This window comes from Salmo trutta, chromosome 38, assembly GCF_901001165.1.
Source record: "Salmo trutta chromosome 38, fSalTru1.1, whole genome shotgun sequence".
NCBI lineage: Eukaryota > Metazoa > Chordata > Actinopteri > Salmoniformes > Salmonidae > Salmo > Salmo trutta.
In genome coordinates this window covers 27,470,362-27,497,006 of record NC_042994.1, presented here as the reverse complement: position 1 = coordinate 27,497,006, position 26,645 = coordinate 27,470,362, and the positions used below count along the sequence as shown (strand labels likewise).

The window sequence follows — 26,645 nt, the reverse complement described above, 5'->3', positions numbered from 1 at the left end:
GGTTACTAGGAGTCTGGAAGGTTACCATTGTGGCTTGTTGCCTAGCAGATATTCTGCGGAATTGTTCCAGAAATGCCTTGAAGGCATGGTTCCGCCAAGGTATGGAGTCCCTCCACAAGGTTAAGAAGTAATTCCTCATGTCTTCCAATGGTGGCTCCTTGGAGGGAAACAATGGAGCAAATGCATCACATCCAAATAGATGATCTGTAGTGCTGGAGGAATGACACACACAGATAAACACACACACACACAGTTTTAAAATGATATTTTAATCACAGAGCGTCGACACTGACATACTATATATTTAAACTGAAATACTCCATATTCAATTAATGTTTTCTAATAAAAACATACAAATATATTTTTTGTACAATTCGATTTAATATGGCATAATCAAAAAAACACATTATTCGTAAAAAATATAAGACAATGGGAGCACTGTGTATGTTCTCTGATGAACTGTAAGTCAATGTGACGTGAAATATCAATTTACAAGTCCTGGGAGCATTGGAAAGGCTTCTCTCCTGTGTGTGTCCTCATGCCTTTTCAGGTTCGCAAACAAGGAAAAACTATTTCCACACTGGGAGCAGTGGTAAGGCTTATCTCCTGTGTGTGTCCTCATGTCTTTTCAGGTTCATTAACGAGGAAAACGGTTTTCCACACTGGGAGCAGTGGTAAGGCTTCTCCCCTGTGTGCAATCTCTTATGTTCTTTCAGGTGACTTAACTGGGCAAAACTCTTTCCACACTGGGAGCAGTGGTAAGGCTTCTCTCCGGTGTGTGTTCTTTGATGACGTTTCAGGTGACCTAACTGGGTAAAACGCTTTGCACACTGGGCGCAGTGGTACGGCTTTTCTCCTGTATGTATTCTTTCATGTTCTTTCAGGTCTCTTGACTGGTTAAAACTCTTTCCACACTGGGAGCAGTGGTATGGCCTTTCTCCTGTATGTATTCTGTCATGATCTTTCAGGTCCCTTAACTGGTTAAAACTCTTTCCACACTGGGAGCAGGGGTAAGGCTTTTCTCCTGTATGTATTCTCTCATGCATTTTCAGGGACCCTATCCGGGTAAAACTCTTTCCACACTGGGAGCAGTGATGAGGCTTATTTCCTGTGTGTGCCCTCTCATGTCTTTTCAGGCTCGCTAACAAGGAAAAGTTCTTTCCACACTGGGAGCATTGGAAAGGTTTATCGCCTGTGTGCGTTTTCTCATGTATTTTCAGGCATCCTGATGAGGAAAATCTCTTTACACACAAGGAGCAGGGGTAAGGCTTGTCTCCTGTGTGCATTCTCTCATGCATTTTCAGGGACCCTATCCGGGTAAAACTCTTTCCACACTGGGAGCATTGGAACGGTTTATCGCCTGTGTGTGTCTTCTCGTGTCTTTTCATGTTCCCTAACTGGGTAAAACTCTTTGCACACTGGGAGCAGTGGTATGGTCTTGCTGGTTTGGACGTTTCGTCCTCTGGTTCCTCTGAGTCTGGTCTTTCTCCTGCCAAAGACAAACAAAGTGTTTATTTAATCATAGAGACATGAATGAAACCTCCACATGACAAAACTGTCTTCCTATGATATTTAATCCAAATCAGATCCAGATTCTGGTAACTAGCGTTAGCGCAATGACTGGAAGTCTACAGGTACAGTAACATATGCTAACGTACCTGTATTCCCAATCTGGCCCTCATACCATCATGGTCACCTAATCCTCCCCAGTCTACAATTGGCTCATTAATCCCCCATCCTCTCCCCTGAAACTATTCCCCATTTCGTTGGTTTAAATGAGAATGTGTTCTCAGTCAACTTACCTGGTAAAATAAGGGTTAAACAAAAGAAAGGTTAAATAAAAGAAGGGGGGGAAAAGAAAGACATCCAGTCATTTCACTAACACTAGTTATCATTGGCTAACAAAACAACCTCTTAAATTCCTTCCTACTGCACACAAACACCATAAAAATGGTATCCAGGAGTGACAGAAAGCCAGAATCTCACAGTATTCCTACATTAAAAAACAACATTTTCAATGTAGAACTTCAGTAGAATGCCCATACAGGGGGATTCCTCACTACATGTAATCCATCTTCACTAGAATGCCCATACAGGGGGATTCCTCACTACATGTAATCCATCTGCAGTAGAATGCCCATACAGGGGGATTCCTCACTGCATGTAATCCATCTTCACTAGAATGCCCATACAGGGGGATTCCTCACTACATGTAATCCATCTTCACTAGAATGCCCATACAGGGGGATTCGTCACTACATGTAATCCATATTCACTTGAATGCCCATACAGGGGGATTCCTCACTACATGTATTCCATAGAAGGGTCCTTTGGAGGATTGTTGACATCTATTTGATATTTGTATATTTCATTACAGAGTGGTAAAGCATCATATGACACCAATGTTGGCCTTGGAGCACATACACATACATTATGGAGTCTCAAAGGAGGCCTGTGGCATCTAATGATGAAACATTATTGAGTCTCGAAGGAGGACTGTAGCATCTAATGATGAAACATTATGGAGTTTTAAAGGAGGACTGTAGCATCTAATGATGAAACATTATGGAGTTTTAAAGGAGGACTGTAGCATCTAATGATGAAACATGATGGAGTCTCGGAGGACTGTAGCATCTAATGATGAAACATTATGGAGTCTCGAAGGAGGACTGTAGCATCTAATGATGAAACATTATGGAGTCTCGAAGGAGGACTGTAGCATCTAATGATGAAACATTATGGAGTCTTAAAGGAGGACTGTAGCATCTGTTATGAAGATAAGATGACAATGAAGCAATACAGAGCAGTTTCTTCTATTTAAAGCTGTTATGAAGATGACAATGAAGCAATACAGAGCCTGTTCTTCCATTTACAGCCGAATTGAAGTGTCTTGAGTTTTGTTTGTGTTTTTACAGTCTTGTAAAGATAGGGGGGTTTACTGGGACAGGCAATGTAACATCCATCACTTTTTAACAATTTATCAGTGCCGGTTAATAAAGTAGCTTAAAAATAGACTTTTTTGCTGCTTCCCACACGGATCGGATCAGGTTCCAACCAGGTCAATACGGAACAGACACAAATTTGGTTTGTTCACAGGAGACACACATTGAACACCCTTTGTTTTTTTCTGAAAAAAGGCGGAATTTCTTTTACATTAATTTATTATTAACTTTTTCTACTTTAAATTTCAATAGCTCCTTCCCCGCCAACCATAAACCTGATTCACATGGGATTTGTGGAATGTTGCCCGGAAAAAAAGAATTGGGCAACGTTTATATGGTCCTTTCAAACAGCTTAACTTTTACCACATTCTGGTCGGCCAGTCAAAAGTTTGGGCACACCTACTCATTCAAGGGCTTTTCTTTATTTTTACTATTTTCTACATTGTAGAATAATAGTGAAGACATCAAAACTATGAAATGACACATATGGAATCATGTAGTAACCAAAAAAAGTGTTAAACAAATCAAAATCTATTTTATATTTGAGATTCTTCAAACAGCCATGTTTTGCCTTGATGACAGATTTGCACGCTCTTGGCATTCTGTTACTGTGGACGGGTCTCGGTCTGTTAGTACTTTATTATGTCGGTAAGTTCGTACCTTTAGTCACATACGAGATCTCAGACAGAACTGGCACGATTTTGACCAAACTTGGGTGAATGATGCGTCTTGCCATAGAGATCCGGCATTTACATAATCACTATTGTGAATTGATGTACATGTAGTGTAATCCTGTTCTATACACTGGGTCATATTGTTTACCCAGTAACTAATGTGAACTGATGTACATGTAGTGTAATCCTGTTCTGTACACTGGGTCATATTGTTTGCCCAGTAACTTAGACTGCAGTGATGCTGACATGCAATCAATGACGGTACAGTCAGAATCTTTCTGGACTCCGTTTTATTGATTGATTTATTTATTAGGATCCCCTTAATAAGCTGGTGCCGAGGCAGCGGCTACTCTTCCTGGGGTCCAAAAAAGGAATCAAAACACAACAAATAAAAGACAGTACTACATTAACATTATAATGTAGTCATTTAGCAGAGACGCTCCCCTCCAGAGACCCACAGCTCAGGGCTCATCACTGTCATCTCAAGTTACCCAGGCCAGACAACCACTTATCACAGTGGTATCACAACAACCACGTAATCACTACATAATACAATACAACATCTAGAAGAAGAAAAAATGTTGATCTCTTCACACTCCCCGTCCTGCCGTAAGGTGTTCTTTTGTCTGCTTTTAATCTGGCTTTATTGTTATCTTGAGTTACCTGGGTGACAGAGAGTTCTATTTAATACTGTCTATCTTGAGTTACCTGGGTGACAGAGAGTTCTATTTAATACTGTCTATCTTGAGTTACCTGGGTGACAGAGAGTTCTATTTAATACTGTCTATCTTGAGTTACCTGGGTGACAGAGAGTTCTATCTAATACTGTGCTTTTCCTAGCCTCTGTTCTGGACCTGGGGTGTGAAGAGACCGCTGGTTGCATGTCTTGTGTTGTACCCATGAGTGTTCAAACTGTGTGCTAACTGGTTGAAACAGACAGTCGGTAAATTCAACACCTCAAACAAAAGACCAATAGTGATGCAGTCAATCTCGCCTCAACTTTAAGCCAGGAGAGATTGGCATGGTCTTCCAAATGGACAATGACCCCAAGCAAACTTCCAAAGTTGTGTCAAAATGGCTTAAGGACAACAAAGTCAAGGTATTGGAGTGGCCATCACAAAGCCCTGACCTCAATCCTATAGAAAATGTGTGGACAGAACTGAAAAAGCATGTGCGAGAAAGGAGGCCTACAAACCTGACTCAGTTACACCAGCTCTGTCAGGAGGAATGGGCCAAAATTCACCCAACTTATTGTGGGAAGCTTGTGGAAGGCTACCTGAAACGTTTGACCCAAGTTAAACAATTTAAAGGCAATGCTACCAAATACTAATTGAGTGTATGTAAACTTCTGACCCACTGGGAATGTGATGAAAGAAATAAAAGTTGAAATAAATCCTTCTCTCTACTATTATTCTGACATTTCACATTCTTAAAATAAAGTGGTGATCCTAACTGACCTAAGACAGTGAATGGATTAAATGTCAGGAATTGTGAAAAACTGAGTTTAAATGTAAACTTCCGACTTCAACTGTATGTTAGTAAGGTTTCATATAAACAATTTGATTTATATTTTTGAGTAAGGTTTCATATAAACAATGATTTATTTGTGAGTAAGGTTTCATATAAACAATATGACTTCAAGTTGCATAAACAAAAACAAAAATTCCCAGTCAAAAACATAAGTCGGAACACAGCCTCTCTATTCTCTCATGTGATTTCAAGTCCTCTGACTGGGAAAATGTCTTTCCACAATGAGAACAGTGGAAAGGCTTCTCTCCTGAATGTGTTCTTTCATGTGATTTCAGGCGCTTTAACTGGTTAAAACTCTTTCCACATTGGGAACAGTGGTAAGACTTCTTTCCAGAGTGTATTCTGTTATGTATTTTCAGACTCCCTAACTGGGTGAAACTCTTGCCACACTGAGAACATCGGTAAGGCTTTTCTCCTGTGTGTATTCTCTCATGCCTTTTCATATTAACTAACAAGGTAAAACTCTTTCCACATTGGGAACATTGGAATGGCTTTTCTCCTGTGTGTATTCTCTCATGCCTTTTCATGTTAACTAACACGGTAAAACTCTTTCCACAGTGGGAACATTGGAAAGGCTTTTCTCCCGTGTGTGTCCTCTCATGCTCTTTTAGGTTCCGTAACATAGTAAAACTCTTTCCACAATGGAAACAGTGGTGTCGTCCTGCTGGTTTGGGAGTCTCTGGTTCTGGTTTCCCTGAAGGACTCTTCCCGCTATTGGAGAATCTCTTCCTACTGGAGTGAGAATCTGGTCTCTTTCCTGCCAAAGACATATTTGTACCTTGTCAGCTGGGGGATTCGAACTTGCAACCTTTCGGTTACTAGCCCAATGCTCTAACCACTAGGCTACCCTGCCGCTAAAACTTTATTTCTATTAGGGTTGCAAAAACCCGGTAGCTTTCACAGAATTCCCAAGTTTTTCAGATATCCTGGTTGGAGGTAGAGGTCTTCACGGGTCCAAAAAGTTGTACCTGTTCCGAAAGGGACCTGGGGCTCTACCACCCGGATCCAAACTAACAGAAAGGGACCTGGGGCTCTACCACCCGAATCCAAACTAACAGAAAGGGACCTGGGGCTCTACCACCCGAATCCAAACTAACAGAAAGGGACCTGGGGCTCTACCACCCGAATCCGAACTAACAGAAAGGGACCTGGGGCTCTACCAACCGGATCCAAACTAACGGAAAGGGACCTGGGGCTCTACCACCCGAATCCGAACTAACAGAAAGGGACCTGGGGCTCTACCAACCGGATCCGAACTAACAGAAAGGGACCTGGGGCTCTACCACCCGGATCTGAACTAACAGAAAGGGACCTGGGGCTCTACCACCCGGATCCGAACTAACAGAAAGCCCTGGGGCTCTACCACCCGGATCCGAACTAACAGAAAGCCCTGGGGCTCTACCACCCTGATCCGAACTAACAGAAAGCCCTGGGGCTCTACCACCCGGATCCGAACTAACAAAAAGCCCTGGGGCTCTACCACCCGGATCCGAACTAACAGAAAGGGACCTGGGGCTCTACCACCCGGATCCGAACTAACAGAAAGGGACCTGGGGCTCTACTACCCAGATCCAAACTAACAGAAAGGGACCTGGGGCTCTACCACCCGGATTCGAACTAACAAAAAGCCCTGGGGCTCTACCACCCGGATCCGAACTAACAAAAAGCCCTGGGGCTCTACCACCCGGATCCGAACTAACAAAAAGCCCTGGGGCTCTACCACCCGGATCCGAACTAACAAAAAGCCCTGGGGCTCTACCACCCGGATCCGAACTAACAAAGAGCCCTGGGGCTCTACCACCCGGATCCGAACTAACAAAAAGCCCTGGGGCTCTACCACCCGGATCCGAACTAACAAAAAGCCCTGGGGCTCTACCACCCGGATCCGAACTAACAAAAAGCCCTGGGGCTCTACCACCCGGATCCGAACTAACAAAAAGCCCTGGGGCTCTACCACCCGGATCCAAACTAACAAAAAGCTCTGGGGCTCTACCACCCGGATCCGAACTAACAAAAAGCTCTGGGGCTCTACCACCCGGATCCGAACTAACAAAAAGCTCTGGGGCTCTACCACCCGGATCCGAACTAACAAAAAGCCCTGGGGCTCTACCACCCGGATCCAAACTAACAAAAAGCCCTGGGGCTCTACCACCCGGATCCGAACTAACAAAAAGCAGCAGAAAAGTTTTCTTTTTCAACCTACTTTATTATCTGAAGCTGACAAAGCACGAGAAGAGCGGGAGAGGTGCCATGCTGTGAAAGCTCGGGCTATAGTAAACTAATAGCTGCCATTACTAGGTTATTTATCAAATAAGATTAAGTAGTACCTGTCTTGGACTAAAAACCGGAAGAAACTAGTTAAGCTACATAGCTAAGGTTAGCTAGCTACTCTAATTCAGGCTGGGAGTGCATACGCTTTCTGATCCTACAGTTACAAACAACAACAACTCCATTCAGACTATTAAGTCTACCTGTTGGCTCTTGGTCGTTGTAGCCTATCCTTCTCCTTGAACTTTTATTCCGTCATTTTAATTCCATATCTCCTAACTTTTGCCAAACAGAGAGGATCTGTAGCATGGTTACAGGCTGAGCAGAGCTCTATAATAATAGATAATGTCATGTTTACAGGCTGAGCAAAGCTCTATAATAATAGATAATGTCATGTTTATAGGCTGAGCAGAGCTCTATAATAATAGATAATGTCATGGTTACAGGCTGAGCAGAGCTCTATAATAGATGTCATGTTTATAGGCTGAGCAGAGCTCTACAATAATATACAGAACAAAAATATGAACACAACATGTAAAGTGTTGGCCCCATGTTTCATGAGCTGAAATAAAAGATCCCAGAATTTTTCTATACGCACAAAAAGCCATTTGCTATTGAGCTGAATGTTGAGAGTTCATCCCAGTTCGTTAACGTTTCTCCTTTGCCAAGATAATCCATCCATCTGACAGGTATATCAAGAAGCTGATTAAACAGCATGATCATTACACAGGTGCACCTTGTGCTGGGGACAATAAAAGGCCACTGTAAAAGGTGCATGTTCTGTCACACAACACAATGCCACAGATGTATCAAGTTTTGAGGGAGCGTGTAATTGGCATGCTGACTGCAGGAATAACCACAAGAGCTGTTGCCAGAGAATTTAATGTTCATTTCCAGAGAACTTGGCAGTATATCCAACTGGCCTCACAACCACAGACCACATGTAACCATGCCAGCCGAGGACCTCCACATCCGGCTTCTTCACCTGCGGGATTGTCTGAGACCAGCCACCCGGACAGCTGACGAAACTGATGAGTATTTCCGTCTGTAATAAAGCCCTTTTGTGGGGAAAACTCATTCTGATTGGCTGGGCCTGGCTCCCAAGTGGGTGGGCCTATGCACTCCAGGCCCACCTATGGCTGCGCTCCTGCCCAGTAATGTGAAATCCATAGATTAGGGCCTAATGAATTTATTTCAATTAACTGATTTCCTTATATAACTCAGTAAAATCCAAGTGCTTTGAAAGGCTGGTCATGGCTCACATCAACACCATCATCCCAGAAACCCTAGACCCACTCCAATTTACATACCAGCCCAACATCCACAGATGGTGCAATCTCTATTGCACTCCACTCTGCCCTTTCCCACCTGGACAAAAGGAACACCTATGTTAGAATGCTATTCATTGACTACTGCTCAGCGTTCAACACCATAGTGCCCTCAAAGCTCATCACTAAGCTAAGGACCCTGGGACTAAACACCTCCCTCTGCAACTGGATCCTGGACTTCCTGACGGGCCGCCCCCAGGTGGTGAGGGTAGGTAACAACTCATCTGCCACACTGATCCTCAACACAGGGGCCCCTCAGGGGTGTGTGCTCAGCCCCTCCTGTACTCCCTGTTCACTCATGACTGCATGGCCAGGCACGACTCCAACACCATCATTTATTTTTCGATGACAGTGGTAGGCCTGATCACCGACAACAACGAGACAGCCTATAGGGAGGAGGTCAGAGACCTGGCCGTGTGGTGCCAGGACAACAACCTCTCCCTCAATGTGATCAAGACAAAGGAGATGATTGTGGACTACAGGACAAAGAGGACCGAGCACGCCCCCATTCTCATCGATGGGGCTGCAGCTGAGCAGGTTGAGAGCTTCAAGTTCCTTGGCGTCCACATAACCAACAAACTAACATGGACCAAGAACACCAAGACAGTCGTGAAGCGGGCACAACAAAACATATTCCCCCTCAGGAGACTGAAAAGATTTGGCATGGGTCCTCAAATCCTCAAAAGGTCCCACAGCTGCACCATCGAGAGCATCCTGACTGGTTGCATCACTGCCTGGTATGGCAACTGCTCGGCCTCCGACCGCAAGGTACTACAGAGGGTAGTACGAACGGCCCAGTACATCACTGGGGCCAAGCTTCCTGTCATCCAGGACCTCTTTACCAGGCGGTGTCAGAGGAAGGCCCTAAAAATTGTCAAAGACTCCAGCCACCCTAGTCATAGACTGTTCTCTCTGCTACCGCACGGAAAGCGGTACCGCAGAGCCAAGTCTAGGTCCAAGAGGCTTCTAAATAGCTTCTACCCCCAAGCCATAAGACTTGTGAACATCTAGTCAAATGGCTACCCAGACTATTCACATTGCCCCCCCCCCCCCCACCCCACCCCACCACTGCCACTTTCTGTTGTCATCTTTGCATAGTCACTTTAATAACTCTATCTACATGTACATACTACTTCAAAAAAACGGTGCCTTGACTTGGTACCGGCACCCTCTTGTATATAGTTATTATTTACTGCTGCTCTTTAATTACTTGTTACTTTTATCTCTTATTCTTATCCATATTTTTTTTTAAATGCACTATTGGTTAGGGCGGGGGTCGGCAACCCGCGGCTCTAGAGCCGCATGCGGCTCTTTAGCGCCGCCCTAGTGGCTCCCTGGAGCTTTTTCAAAAATATGAAAATGGAAAAAGATGGTGTGAATATATATATATTTTTTAATATAATTTATTATCCAACGCTGTAAAAATGTGTATAATAAATATTTAATTTCAACATTTCTGTCAACGAAGATTTACGTCATAGCCTGCGACACACGTTTCTTTCAGCTCGGCGTAGTGCCAGACAGGTGGCTGTTGCAAACAAACCGGCGGGTGTGTCATGGGACATGGATCCCAAAGGGAAAAAGAGAAAGATAGCTGAGGAGAACAGAGGATTCCACAGTTCTGGACCGAATCATTTGCTTTCATTGCCAATGCGGAAGGATTGCCTGCATGTTTGCTTTGTAATGAGAAGTTGTCAAATAACAAAAAGAGTAACGTGGAAAGACATTTCTAGGGGAGGCATGCTACATTTGCAGCCGAGTACCCAGTTGGGAGTGAGAGAAAAAGTGCGATTGCATTACTTCTGGAGAAATTAGAGGAGCGCAAAGATAGATGTAAGAAGTGGATTGCATCTCCAAACTCCACTACTGCTGCTAGTTTTGTTGCAACCCGGGAGATAATAAAGCGTGTTAAACCGTTCACAGATGGTGACTACATGAAGGATTCATTCATTAAAATATCAGAGTACCTATTTTCAGATTTCAAAAACAAAACCGAGATAATACAGAAAATTAAAGACATGCCTCTCTCCGCAAAGACAGTGAAGGAAAGGGCCATTAAAATGGCAGGCAACATCACCAATCAGCAAATCAAGGACATTAATTCAGCTCCAGCATACTCAATTGCCTGTGATGAGTCGTGTGATGTGATCGATATTGAACAGGCAGCGCTGTTATGCAGGTATGTGAACTCTGATGGGCCGCAAGAAGAAATGATCGAATTAATACCACTGAAAGGCCAAACACGCGGGGAGGACATATGTGAGGCTGTGCTGAAGTGTTTAAATGACAATGGAATAAACCCCAACCACCTGATTTCAGTGGCTACAGATGGGGCACCCAGTATGAGAGGATCACAAAAGGGGTTTGTGACTTTACTACAGAAAGCGTTGGATCGAAATCTGCTTGCATTTCACTGCATCTTGCACCAAGAAGCACTGTGTGCACAAACATGCCCACCGGAGTGTATGGAGGTGATGAACCTTGTCATCGAGATGGTGAACAAGATAATTGCAAAAGCATTAAACCACCGTCAGTTCCGTGCATTGCTAGATGAAGTTGACAGCGAATATTCCGATCTCCTGCTACACAACAAAGTCCGATGGCTGTCCAGGGGTGAGGTTTTGCATCGCTTTGTTGCTTGTTTAGAACATGTGAAAACATTCCTGAAAAGCAAAAACCTGAACTACCCGCAACTGGAAGATACCGAGTGGCTGGAAAAACTTTATGGTGGATATGACAAGTCACCTAAACATGCTGAATAAAAGTCTCCAGGGGCGGGGAAACACTGCACTGCAAATGCTGGAAGCTGTTTTGTCATTCGAGCGCAAGCTGACTGTATTCGCCAGCGAGGCACGCTCTCTCACTTCCCCTCCCTGAGAGAGTTCAAAGAAGCCCATCACGATCACACACGCAACGGTGAATATTTACAAGGTGCGATCGTTGATATGCAAACTGCATTTGGGAGCAGATTTAGCGAGTTCCGAAAGGAAAAAAATGACACTCTTTCCCTGTCACACCCCTGGAGATTGACCCGTCCTTGTCGAACACATTCCCAGGAGTAAATCAAGCTGACCTTGAAATGGAAATGGCTGATATAGCTGACAAAGATTTATGGATGTCCAAATTCAAAAGTCTGACAGCCGAGCTTGAAGACGTCAGTCGCCAGAAAGCCCAGCTTGCCCAAAGCCACAAATGGAGCGAAATTGAAAGCCTCCCAACACCCGATAAACTTGTGTTTGAAACATGGAACGCTCTTCCTGGCAGTTATAGGAACATGAAGAAATATGCATTTGGGGTATTATCCATCTTTGGATCAACATACCTGTGCGAGCAGATATTCTCAAACATGAACTACATAAAATCCAAATACCGCACCCGCCTCACAGATGAGAGCTTGCAGTCCTGCGTGAAGATTAAAGTTACATCTTACATGCCCGATGTTGAGAAGCTGTCCAGTGATGTCCGAAAACAGAAGTCACAAACGGGTAAGAACACAATCCTGTCATAGGCACATATTTAGTAACAAAGTGGCTATTTTTATAAAGTGATTTCTGATTTTTGTCAGTATATATTTGGAATGACACATAGGGATATTATTGTGTTTTGTTGCTCAGGTCCGAGGATGGCTGCATTGTGTTGTGCGTGTCAAAAGAGAAGAGGGGCTGCTGCACATTTGCAGAAAACTAAAGAGAAGAGGATAATGCACAGAAATCGAACTTAAACTGTATTATTTTAATTTTATATACTTTACCATTTCAAAAGGCTGCTGTTTTATTGCACTCTCTCTGTTGCCCAGATAAGGGGGAAAAGAGAAGAGGATTGTATTGAGGATTGAAAAGGACCGCATTTTATTTCCATGGGGAGGTCTGAAATTACAGGAGGCCTATTATGCACGTTGCACATTTTGTTGTTTTTTCGAATCCTAAAATAAAAATGACATAAAAAATCTGATTTCTGTATTGTATTTCTATAATTTCATCAATGCAACGAAACATAATACATTAATATTATAATGGAAGTTAAACTTAAAGCACCATCGTACAGCAGAGTAGTCACGTGGTGCGTCATTCTCTCCAGGATGCGCTGCAGGTAAAATAAACGTTTAATCATGAATACTCTATGTATTTGTAGCCTACTTATCATTTTAATAGTAGGCTAATATAGACACTTACAGCATGTGTTGCCTTCATTATAAGGCTTATATAAGACTTTTATTTTTTTGCGGCTCCAGACAGATTTGTTTTTTTGGTCCAATATGGCTCTCAACATTTTGGGTTGCCGACCCATGGGTTAGGGGGCTCATAAGTAAGGTGAAACCTGTTGTATTTGGCGCATGTGACTAATAAAATTTGATTTGATTTCCTTATATGAACTGTAACTCAGTAAAATCGTTAACTGTTGCGTGTATAGATATTTTTGAGCACTAATATCATAATTAGTGGGAATTATATTTAGAGTTAGCTATCTAGCTAATGTGATTCGAGTTTCCACTTACTCAGGTGTTGAAATCCAAATGAAGTATGATATTAATGACATTAATTAGGATATTAGTTACATTAATTATGATATGCTAGTAGCCAGGTTCAACAGTAAATGGAATGTCCTAAAAATGTTAGCAGTTGTGTGCTACTACCCATGAGACCTATAGGTCTATGACCTCACAATGGCCTGTGCACATTAAGCGTGCACCCCGCTCCGTATCTCAAAGCCATATAAATAATGAGAGGACGAAGCCGTGGTTTTCCTGCATTTGCGTTTTGAACTGTAATACGATCAGCAGAATGCATCTTTCTCTGGAGCGCACAGGGCAAGAGGAGTGGCTCGCTCATTACAGCAGCAGGCCCCGGTGAAACAGGGGCAGGGCACACACACTTTCACTACAGGAATCATGAGGATAATGCACTTTACTGTTTGATCAAATCATTGTTTTAGCCAACCCAAAAATGTTTTGAGTGAGGTGATGATGTAGAAAGTGTTCTTTCTACGTTGAGTCACCCTTTCCATTTCGTACGGTCCATGATCTTGGCTGGCTAACTGATGACAGAGTCACCCTTTCCATTTCGTACGGTCCATGATCTTGGCTGGCTAACTGATGACAGAGTCACCCTTTCCATTTCATACGGTCCATGATCTTGGCTGGCTAACTGATGACAGAGTCAAAGCAGGTCTCTTTGCTGACGCTGCATTTGACTTTGAATGTGAGTTTGCCTGAACTCGGGCTGGCTGGGCTGACCCATCTTGGTAAGGGGGCCGGCCCATCTAGGTAGGGGGGTCTATTGCCCACTGATCAGCTAAAGGCTCATTATAGATTAGTAACCCAATACATCATCAAACTGTACTGATCTCTATCAGAGATTCAGTAACCCAATACATCATCAAACTGTACTGATCTATCAGAGATTCAGTAACCCAATACATCATCAAACTGTACTGATCTCTATCAGAGATTCAGTAACCCAATACATCATCAAACTGTACTGATCTCTACTAGAGATTCAGTAACCCAATACATCATCAAACTGTACTGATCTCTACTAGAGATTCAGTAACCCAATACATCATCAAACTGTACTGATCTCTACTAGAGATTCAGTAACCCAATACATCATCAAACTGTACTGATCTCTACTAGAGATTCAGTAACCCAATACATCATCAAACTGTACTGAGTTCTACTAGAGATTCAGTAACCCAATACATCATCAAACTGTACTGATCTCTATCCGAGATTCAGTAACCCAATGCATCATCAGACTGTACTGATCTCTATCAGAGATTCAGTAACCCAATACATCATCAAACTGTACTGATCTCTATCAGAGATTCAGTAACCCAATACATCATCAAACTGTACTGATCTCTATCAGAGATTCAGTAACCCAATACATCATCAAACTGTACTGATCTCTACTAGAGATTCAGTAACCCAATACATCATCAAACTGTACAGATCTCTATCAGAGATTCAGTAACCCAATACATCATCAAACTGTACTGAGTTCTACTAGAGATTCAGTAACCCAATACATCATCAAACTGTACTGAGTTCTACTAGAGATTCAGTAACCCAATACATCATCAAACTGTACTAATCTCTATCAGAGATTCAGCAACCCAATACATCATCAAACTGTACTGATCTCTATCAGAGATTCAGTAACCCAATACATCATCAAACTGTACTGATCTCTATCAGAGATTCAGTAACCCAATACATCATCAAACTGTACTGATCTCTATCAGAGATTCAGTAACCCAATACATCATCAAACTGTACTGATCTCTTTCAGGTCTTTACAGGTAATATCAGTCTAGCAAGACATGGATAAGTGTGATTCTAAGGTATTGTAGATGTATTTCTATGTTGAAAAGGATTCAAAGGGAAAATGGCATAACATGATATGCCTTTTAAGTATCTAAATATGTGGGATATGGACCAACAACTGGGATATCTAACAACACTATAGGTAGGTGTTATAACAGGTTGGATATCTAACAACACTATAGGTAGGTGTTATAACAGGTGGGATATCTAACAACACTATAGGTAGGTGTTATAACAGGTGGGATATCTAACAACACTATAGGTAGGTGTTAAAACAGGTGGGATATCTAACAACACTATAGGTAGGTGTTATAACAGGTGGGATATCTAACAACACTATAGGTAGGTGTTAAAACAGGTGGGATATCTAACAACACTATAGGTAGGTGTTATAACAGGTGGGATATCTAACAACACTATAGGTAGGTGTTATAACAGGTAGGATATCTAACAACATTATAGGTAGGTGTTATAACAGGTGGGATATCTAACAACACTATAGGTAGGTGTTATAACAGGTGGGATATCTAACAACACTATAGGTAGGTGTTATAACAGGTGGGATATCTAACAACACTATAGGTAGGTGTTATAACAGGTAGGATATCTAACAACACTATAGGTTGGTGTTAAAACAGGTGGGATATCTAACAACACTATATGTAGGTGTTATAACAGGTGGGATTTCTAACAACACTATAGGTAGGTGTTATAACAGGTGGGATATCTAACAACACTATAGGTAGGTGTTATAACAGGTGGGATATCTAACAACACTATAGGTAGGTGTTATAACAGGTAGGATATCTAACAACACTATAGGTAGGTGTTATAACAGGTGGGATATCTAACAACACTATAGGTAGGTGTTATAACAGGTGGGATATCTAACAACACTATAGGTAGGTGTTATAACAGGTCGGATATCTAACAACACTATAGGTAGGTGTTATAACAGGTGGGATATCTAACAACACTATAGGTAGGTGTTATAACAGGTAGGATATCTAACAACACTATAGGTTGGTGTTAAAACAGGTGGGATATCTAACAACACTATAGGTAGGTGTTATAACAGGTAGGATATCTAACAACACTATAGGTAGGTGTTATAACAGGTGGGATATCTAACAACACTATAGGTAGTTGTTATAACAGGTGCACATGTCAAAATGGGGGGATATCCTTCTTTAAGTGGCAGTGTTGCTCTTTGCTGAAACACAAACTCCAGATTGTGGCTTTATGTTAATTAAATTGAGTTTTTACACCCATATTTATTGACAACCCCTACTTAACTCAACCCGACCTCACTACTCACTGGACCCTTTTGATCACTTGGCTAAGCATGCCTCTCCTTAATGTCAATATGCCTTATCCATTGCTGTTCTGGTTAGTGTTTATTGGCGTATTTCACTGTAGAGCCTTTAGCCCTGCTCATTATACCTTATCCAACCTCTCAGTTCCACCACCCACATATGCGATGACATCACCTGGTTTCAATGATGTTTCTAGAGACAATATCTCTCTCATCATCACTCAATGCCTAGGTTTACCTCCACTGTATTCACATCCTACCATACCTTTGTCTGTACATTATACCTTGAAGCTATTTTATCGCCCCCAGAAACCTGCTCCTTTTACTCTCTGTTCCGGACGTCCTAGACGACCAATTCTCATAGCTTTTAGCCGTACCCTTATCCTACTCCTCCTCTGTTCCTCTGGCGATGTAGAGGTGAATCCAGGCCCTGCAGTGCCTAGCTCCACTCCTATTCCCCAGGCGCTCTCTTTTGATGACTTCTGTAACCGTAATAGCCTTGGTTTCATGCATGTTAACATTAGAAGCCTCCTCCCTAAGTTTGTTTTATTCACTGCTTTAGGACACTCTGCCAACCCGGATGTCCTAGCCGTGTCTGAATCCTGGCTTAGGAAGACCACCAAAAACTCTGAAATCTCCATCCCTAACTACAACATTTTCAGACAAGATAGAACGGCCAAAGGGGGCGGTGTTGCAATCTACTGCAGAGATAGGACAGAACTCTGCAGGCTACTATCCAGGTCTGTACCCAAACAATTTGAACTTCTACTTTTAATCGCTACAGCGATTTCTGAAAAAAAATTGTGCCCATTTTAACCTGTTAGGGTATAGGGGGCAGTATTTTCACGGCTGGATAAAAAAATGTACCCGATTTAATCTGGTTACTAATCCTACCCAGTAACTACAATATGCATATACTTATTATATATGGATAGAAAACACCCTAAAGTTTCTAAAACTGTTTGAATGGTGTCTGTGAGTATAACAGAACTCATTTGGCAGGCAAAATCTTGAGACAGATTCTGACAGGAAGTGGATACCTGATGTGTTGAATTGACTTTAAGCCTATACCATTGAAAAACAAAGGGGCTGAGGAATGTTTTGGCACTTCCTATTGCTTCCACAAGATGTCCCCAGCCTTTACAAAGTGTTTTGAGTCTTCTACAGTGAGATCTGACCGAAGAAGAGCCTTGGAACGGTGATGGCCCATTAGACACCTGGCGTGCGAGTTCATGTTGGGTACTCTCATTCCGAAACGTTTTAAAAGAGAACCCAATGGTCCGCCTTGAATTTTATTCATGTTCTGGTTAAAAAAAGGCCCTAATGATTTATGCGATACAACGTTTGACATGTTTGAACGAACGTAAATATATTTTTCCCGTTCGTGAAGTGAAGTGAAGTCCGGCTGGCTTAGATCATGTGCTAACAACACGGAGCTTTTTGGACATAAATGATGAGCTCTTTTGAACAAAACTACATTCGTTATGGACCTGGGATTCTTTGGAAGTGACATCTGATGAAGAGAATCAAAAGTAATGGATTATTTACATAGTATTTTCGATTTTAGATCTCTCCAACATGGCGGTTAGTCTGTATCGCAATGCGTATTTTTCTGGGCGCAGTGCTCAGATTATTGCAAAGTGTGATTTCCCAGTAAGGTTAATTTTAAATCTGGCAAGTCGATTGCGTTCAAGAGATGTAAATCTATAATTCTTTGAATGACAATATAATATTTTACCAATGTTTTCTAATATTAATTCATTATTTTGTTGTCATGACTTGACTGCCGGTATTGGAGGGAAACGATTTCCTGAACATCAACGCCATAGTAAAACGCTGTTTTTAGATATAAATATGAACTTGATAGAACTAAAAATGCATGCATTGTCTAACATAATGTCCTAGGAGTGTCATCTGATGGAGATTGTAAAAGGTTAGTGCATAATTTTAGCTGATTTTATGGTTTTGGTGACGCCTGTCTTTGAATCGACAATACATTACACACAGCTATTGTCAATGTACTCTCCTAACATAACCTAACTTTATGCTTTCCCCGTAAAACCTTTTTGAAATCGGACAACGTGGTTAGATTAAGGAGATGTTTATCTTTCAAAGGGTGTAAGTTAGTTGTATGTTTGAGAAATTTGAATTTTGACATTTATTTTGTTTCAAATTTGCCGCTCTTGAAATGCACCTGCTGTTGATAGGGTGCGCCACGGGTGGCACGCTAACGTCCCACATAGCCCCAAGAAGTTAAACGGCCTACTACTCAAACTCAGAAGCTAGGATATGCATATAATTAATACTTGTGGATAGAAAACACCCTAAAGTTTCTAAAACTGTTTGAATGGTGTCTGTGAGTATAACAGAACTCATATGGCAGTCAAAACCCCGAGACAGATCGAAACAGGAAGTGGAATTCTGAATTGCGAACTCAACTTCATCACGTTGCCTATTAATCACACCGTAAGCTATGGTTCATTGAGCACTTCCTATTGCTTCCACTAGATGTCCCCAGTCTTTACAAAGTGATTTGAGCCTTCTACTGTGAAAACTGACAGAATGACACGCAGTGGAACGTGGTCACACGGAGAGGGCCATCACCATTATGACGCCGGCGCCCCTAGCTACCCTCCCCTTTTGAAACATTTTGAAACACAATGCAATCGTCCCCCTCGAATCTTATTGGAGCTCTCGTTGAAAAAGGCCCTACAGATTTATGTTATACAACGTTTGACATGTTTGAACGAACCTAAATAAGAAAAAAATGCATTTTGTTGAAAGAGTAGCACAAGAGTAGCACGTCGGAACTTTTGGTTCAGCCTTCAGAACGCGCTAACAACAACAAGCTAATGGAACATAAAGGATGAACTTTTTCGAACGAAAATACATTTGTTGTGGACCTGGGATTCCTGGAAGTGCCTAAGGATGAAGATAATCAAAGGTAAGGGATTATTGACAATAGTATACAAGACTAGATTTGATATGCGATTGTTCCAAGATGGCTAGCCTATTGCTATTGCTAGCCTATTGTTCTGAGTATCGCATCCCCTTTTATCGCAAAGTGTGATTACCCAGTAAAGTTATTTTTAAATCTGGCATTATAGGTGCTTTCAAGAGATATTCATCTATAAATCTTAGAATGACAATATTACATTTTAAAAACGTTTTCGAACAGTAATTTAGTAAATTGTAGCGCTGTTTCATTGGATGCATTTGAGGGAAAATAGTCAATGTTACGCACCGATGTAAAATGCTGTTTTTATATATAAATATGAACTTTATCGAACAAAAGAATGCATGTATTGTTAACATGATGTCCTAGGTGTGTCATCTGATGAAGATTGTCAAAGGTTAGTGCTGCATTTAGCTGTTTTTTGGTTATTTGTGATGCATGTCGTTGGTCGGAAAATGGCTATGTGGCTACTTTTACGATATACTCCTCTAACATAATCTAATGTTTTGCTTTTGCTGTAAAGCCTTTTTGAAATCGGACAACGTGGTTCGATTCAGGAGAGGTGTATCTATAAAACGATATAATTTGAATTTTTTTTGTTTTTGTTGTAATTATTACTGGTTAACACCCCAGCCATCCTACAATCTAAACTTGATGCCCTCAATCTCACACAAATTATCAATGAACCTACCAGGTACCACCCCAAAGCCGTAAACACGGGCACCCTCTTAGATATCATCCTAACCAACTTGCCCTCTAAATACACCTCTGCTGTTCTCAACCAAGATCTCAGCAATCACTGCCTCATTGCCTGCATCTGTAATGGGTCAGCGGTCAAACGACCACCCCTCATCACTGTCAAACGCTCCCTGAAACACTTCAGTGAGCAGGCCTTTCTAATCGACCTGGCCCGGGTATCCTGGAAGGATATTGACCTCACCCCTTCAGTAGAGGATGCCTGGTTATTTTTTTTAAATGCTTTCCTCACCATCTTAAATAAGCATGCCCCATTCAAGAAATTTAGAACCAGGAACAGATATAGCCCTTGGTTCTCTCCAGACCTGACTGCCCTTAACCAACACAAAAACATCCTGTGGCGTTCTGCATTAGCATCGAACAGCCCCCGTGATATGCAACTTTTCAGGGAAGTTAGAAACCAATATACACAGGCAGTTAGAAAAGCCAAGGCTAGCTTTTTCAAGCAGAAATTTGCTTCCTGCAACACAAACTCAAAAAAGTTCTGGGACACTGTAAAGTCCTAGGAGAATAAGAGCACCTCCTCCCAGCTGCCCACTGCACTAAGGATAGGAAACTCTGTCACTACCGATAAATCCACTATAATTGAGAATTTCAATAAGCATTTTTCTACGGCTGGCCATGCTTTCCACCTGGCTACCCCTACCCCGGTCAACAGCACTGCACCCCCCACAGCAACTCGCCCAAGCCTTACCCATTTCTCCTTCTCCCAAATCCAGTCAGCTGATGTTCTGAAAGAGCGGCAAAATCTGGACCCCTACAAATCAGCCGGGCTAGACAATCTGGACCCTTTCTTTCTAAAATTATCTGCCGAAATTGTTGCAACACCTTTTACTAGCCTGTTCAACCTCTCTTTCGTGTTGTCTGAGATTCCCAAAGATTGGAAAGCAGCTGCGGTCATCCCCCTCTTCAAAGGGGGGGGACACTCTTGACCCAAACTGCTACAGACCTATATCTATCCTACCCTGCCTCTCTAATTTCGAATCCCACCGCACCTTCTCCGCTATGCAATCTGGTTTCAGAGCTGGTCATGGGTGCACCTCAGCCACGCTCAAGGTCCTAAACGATATCTTAACCGCCATCGATAAGAAACAATACTGTGCAGCCGTATTCATTGACCTGGCCAAGGCTTTCGACTCTGTCAATCACCACATCCTCAACAGCCTTGGTTTCTCAAATGATTGCCTCGCCTGGTTCACCAACTACTTCTCTGATAGAGTTCAGTGTGTCAAATCGAAAGGCCTGTTGTCCGGGCCTCTGGCAGTCTCTATGGGGGTGCCACAGGGTTCAATTCTTGGGCCGACACTTTTCTCTGTATACATCAATGATGTCGCTCTTGCTGCTGGTGAGTCTCTGATCCACCTCTACGCAGACGACACCATTCTGTATACTTCTGTCCCTTCTTTGGACACTGTGTTAACTACCCTCCAGACGAGCTTCAATGCCATACAACTCTCCTTCCGTGGCCTCCAACTGCTCTTTAATACAAGTAAAACTAAATGCATGCTCTTCAACCGATCGCTGCCTGCACCTGCCCGCCCGTCCAGCATCACTACTCTGGACGGTTCTGACTTAGAATATGTGGACAACTACAAGTACCTAGGTGTCTGGTTAGACTGTAAACTCTCCTTCCAGACTCACATCAAACATCTCCAATTCAAAGATGAATTGGCTTCCTATTTCGCAACAAAGTATCTTTCACTCATGCTACCAAACATACTCTCGTAACACTGACCATCCTACCGATCCTCGACTTCGGCGATGTCATTTACAAAATAGCCTCCAATACCCTACTCAATAAATTGGATGTAGTCTATCACAGTGCCATCCGTTTTGTCACCAAAGCCCCATATACTACCCACCACTGCGACCTGTACGCTCTTGTTGGCTGGCCCTCGCTTCATACTCGTCGCCAAACCCACTAGCTCCAGGTCATCTACAAGACCCTGGTAGGTAAAGTTCCCCCTTATCTCAGCTCGCTGGTCACCATAGCAGCACCCACCTGTAGCACGCGCTCCAGCAGGTATATCTCTCTGGTCACCCCCAAAGCCAATTCCTCCTTCGGCCGCCTCTCTTTCCAGTTCTCTGCTGCCAATGACTGGAACGAACCTCAAAAATCTCTAAAACTGGAAACACTTATCTCCCTCACTAGCTTTAAGCACCAGCTGTCAGAGCAGCTCACAGATTACTGCACATAGCCCATCTATCATTTAGCCCAAACAACTACCTCTTCCCCTACAGCATTTATTTATTAATTTTGCTCCTTTGCACCCCATTATTTCTATTTCTACTTTGCACTTTCTTCCACTGCAAATCTACCATTCCAGTGTTTTACTTGCTATATTGCATTTACTTTGCCACCATGGCCTTTTTTGCCTTTACCTCCCTGATCTCACCTCATTTGCTCACATTGTATATAGACTTATTTTTCTACTGTATTATTGACTGTATGTTTGTTTTACTCCATGTGTAACTCTGTGTTGTTGTATGTGTCAAACTGCTTGCTTTATCTTGGCCAGGTCACAATTGTAAATGAGAACTTGTTCTCAACTTGCCTACCTGGTTAAATAAAGGTGAAATAAAAACTGCTTTCACCTATACAATACAACTTGTGCTCATCTAAGGACTACTCCACTAGATGATGCATCATGGGTGAATAAAACTATAAAAACAAATATTGGAGTTTTTACAGCAACTTGAACAAGTGTTACCGGTAATGAAAAATATGTCGACAGACACTTTATGAGAATCACCTCTTTCACCACATGATTTAGAAAACTAATTCCAACTGTCCATTATTCCTTTCATGGAAAGGCATGTTGAACACTCTTTAGATATATATATTTTTTTAACAAATCCCTTAATTTCAATAGCTCATTCACAATGTGACCAAGAAACCTAAACCCAACTCAGGATTGTTCACAATCCTACCTATGGGGTTCCCATAGGATTGTTCACCCAAAAAGCACTTACACGTTTATATATAAATATTAGTAACTTTTAAATTTCAATACCTCGTCGTCAAACATGTGACCTAGCAATCTTCAAGGCCTGAAGAGCTTGTGCCCCAGTTTTTAAGACCGTACTTACTGGTGTTACTCAGGTCTCCCGTATCATCTTCCTCCTCCTCCTCTTTCAACGTGACAGTAATCTGCCCCTCCTCTTCCTCTTTCAACGTGACAGTAATCTGCCCCTCCTCTTCCTCTTTCAACGTGACAGTAATCTCCCCCTCATCTTCTTCTTCCTCTTTCAACGTAACAGTAATCTGCCCCTCCTCTTCTTCCTCTTTCAACGTGACAGTAATCTGCCCCTCCTCTTCTTCCTCTTTCAATGCGCCAGTAATCTCCCCCGCCACTCTGAAAACTCCTTCCTCCTCTTCTTTCACAGTAACATCCTCCTCTTCTTTCACTCCGAAAACGTCTTTCTCTTCTGTCACAGTAACTTCTTTCTCTTCTTCTTTGACTATAACAGCCTCACCCTCTACTTCTTGTTTAACATTAACAGCCTCTTCTTTTTTCTCTGTCCAGCAGACCTCTTCTTTAGCAGGAAGGGAGTAGCTTAGTGAACTCATGGTCGGGGATGTTAGCTAGCTAGCTAGCTACTTAGCATTAGCGATTAGCCTAGTGCAAAGCTAATTTGGCAAGCCAGCTACCTGACAAACAACGTAAATATTAACGTTACATTAAATTGGCCAACAAGAAGACACGACAGAAGTATGTTTAAAACACAATGACTAATGTTTTCGGCAATGTTGGCTACGGAGGTGGCTGACTAACGGTTGTTACAGTTGAAGAAGTGTCCCGTCCACTACATTAGACGTCACACTGGCAGTATCGCCTGAATATGCACATCGTCATCTGCTGACTGGAGTGGGTAACGCAGTTTTATTTTATTTTGGGGGGGGCAAACATTTGTTTCATCGAAGTATAATATTATATGTAAACGTACAAAGAGACACGTGTGTTGATGGATTAGTGCAGATTTTGTAAAGAGAGAATTTAAATACTATAAGACACAACAGTAGTAGGTCTGATTACCAACAATGACGAGACATCTACAAAGCTTTGACCTAGAGACTGAGAAACAGCTTCTATCTCAAGGCCGTCAGACTGTTAGCTGGTTACCATCCGGTTACTCAACCCTGCACCTTAGAGGCTGCTGCCCTATGTACATAGACATGGAATCTCTGGTCACTTAAAAAATGGGACACTAGTCACTTTAATCGTGTTTACATACTGTTTTACTCACTTCATATGCAAATACTGTATTCTACTGTATTTTAGTCAATGCCACTCCAACATTTCTCGTCGTAATATTTATATATTTCTTAATTCCAGCTTCATCAGTACCATGGGATCTTTAGAGACCACAGAGTTGGGAAACCTGTTTTAAAGTCCCATCTTCTTCCATTTTGTTGAGGAACATTCCATTGTTAGTTAGTAATTGAACACAAGTCAAATGAAATGAATGTTGTAAATATGTATGGTATAAATTACAGTGATCTGTCTTTGCAATTACAGTCTTCTTGTTAATTTCAGCCTCATATTTCTCTTTGGCTTTTGATTGTCTGTCTTTCCTCTTGGTGACATTCATACATCTTTGTGCCAACAACTTGAAATGGAACCCCATTTAATAGGAGCCTTTTCCTCTCCCAACTGTTGTTTTCCTGTTAAAGGCTGGACATCTGGAGAAGGTCAACAACATGATATATTACTATTAGAATGAAAGGCTTGTATGGAACCTAACAACGTTTCTCTATCCAGTAGAATAACTCCTCTGAGCTTGGAATGGAATCCCTGATGCCAGCTAGCGAGCTCATTTTAGATGAGGCTATTAACAGTTAGCTACTAGGCATCTGAAACAAGAGCATACTACTTACCCTTTTGACCAAAATAATCATTTTAGTCCAAAATAATCATAATAGTCATTTTCTGATGAATGTTAGGGACATTGGTCCTTTCTCAATGTTATGAATGTTAGTGACATTGGTCCTTTCTCAATGTTATGAATGTTAGTGACATTGGTCCTTTCTCAATGTTATGAATGTTAGGGACATTGCCAATTCTTCTTCCTGAATGTATTTAGATATTTGGTTCTCAAACTTGAACTCGAGATACAGAGCATTCAGAAAGCATTCAGACTGCTTGACTTTTTCCACATTTTGTTACGTTACAGCCTTGTTGTAAAATTGATTAAACTGTTTCTTTTTTTCCGTCATCAATATACACACAATACCCGATAATGACAAAGCAAAAACAGGTTGTTTGAAATGATCACATTTATAAAATAAAAATACATATGACATTTACATAAAAATTCAGACTCAGTACTTTGTTGAAGCACCTTGGGCAGCAATTACAGCCTTGAGTATTCTTGGGTATGACTCTACAAGCTTGGATAACCTATATTTGGGGAGTTTCTCTCATTGTTCTCTGCAGATCCTCTCAAGCTCTGTTAGGTTGGATGGGGAGCGTCGCTGCACAGCTATTTTCAGGTCTCTCCAGAGATGTTCAATCAGGTTCAAGTCCGGGCTCTGTCTGGGTCACTCAATGACATTCAGAGACTTGTCCCGAAGCCACTCCTGCGTTGTCTTGGCTGTGTGCTTAGGGTTGTTCTGTTGGAAGGTGAACCTTCGCCCCAGTCTGAGGTCCTGAGCACTCTGGAGCAGGTTTTTATCAATAATCTCTCTGTACTTTTCTCAGTTCATCTTTCCCTCGATCACCTCCCTGACCAAGGCCCTTCTCCCCTGATTGCTCAGTTTGGCCGGGCGGCCAAGTCTAGGAAGAGTCTTGGTGGTACCAAACTTCTTCCATTTAAGAATGATGGAGGCCACTGTGTTCCTGGGGACCTTCAATGCTTCAGACATGTTTTGGTACCCTTCCCTAGATCTGTGCCTCAACACAATCCTGTCTCAGAGCTCTACGTTCAACCTCATGGCTTGGTTTTTGCTCTGACATGCACTGTCAACGGTGGGACCTTATATATAAAATCATGTCCAACCAATTGAATTTACCACAGCTGGACTCTCAATGAAGTTGGAGAAACATCTCAAGGATGGTCAACGGAAACAGGATGCACTGGAGGTCATTCTCGAGACTCATAGCAAAGGGTCTGAATACTTAAACAAGGAATTTCATTTTTTGCAAACATTTCTAAAAATCTGTTTTCGCTTTGCCATTATGGGGTATTGTGTGTAGATTGATGAGCATTTTTATATATTTAATCCATTTTAGAATAAGGCTGTAATGTCACAAAATGTGGAAAAGGCAAGGGGTCTGAATGCTTTCCGAATGTAATTTTGAAAAATGTGTTTCACGTAAATCGGAATACAGTCCTCATCTGATTGGTCAAGTAGGCGGACCTTCTGACTTTGTGGCTGTGGTAACTATTGAATTTTGTGGAAAACACTGAAAACTCTACTCTTCTGGCACTGAATGATCAATCTGCACCAAACTTGATATGTGGCATCTATGGCCAAAGGTCTCTAAACACCCATGTGGACTGTCACATAAAGGCATATAAATCATTCAAGGATATTCGTATTGTAACAA

At 42.1% G+C, this 26,645-nt stretch overlaps 2 protein-coding genes across 2 annotated transcripts in view; one reads left to right on the top strand and one right to left on the bottom strand.

The window, feature by feature from the left end:
* The window catches only part of LOC115178195 (zinc finger protein 658B-like), a 1,063,446-nt gene that overhangs the window by 408,697 nt on the left and 628,104 nt on the right, over positions 1 to 26,645 (top strand). The gene's annotated exons all lie outside the window — the stretch shown is intronic.
* On the bottom strand, positions 254 to 23,234 carry LOC115178233 (zinc finger protein 436-like). Its single transcript, XM_029739333.1, has 2 exons — positions 23,185 to 23,234; positions 254 to 1,489 (listed from the first exon to the last, which is right to left on the bottom strand). The coding sequence occupies exon 2, from the start codon at positions 1,386 to 1,388 to the stop codon at positions 600 to 602; it is 789 nt and encodes a 262-aa protein (XP_029595193.1). The 5' UTR covers positions 1,389 to 1,489; positions 23,185 to 23,234; the 3' UTR covers positions 254 to 599.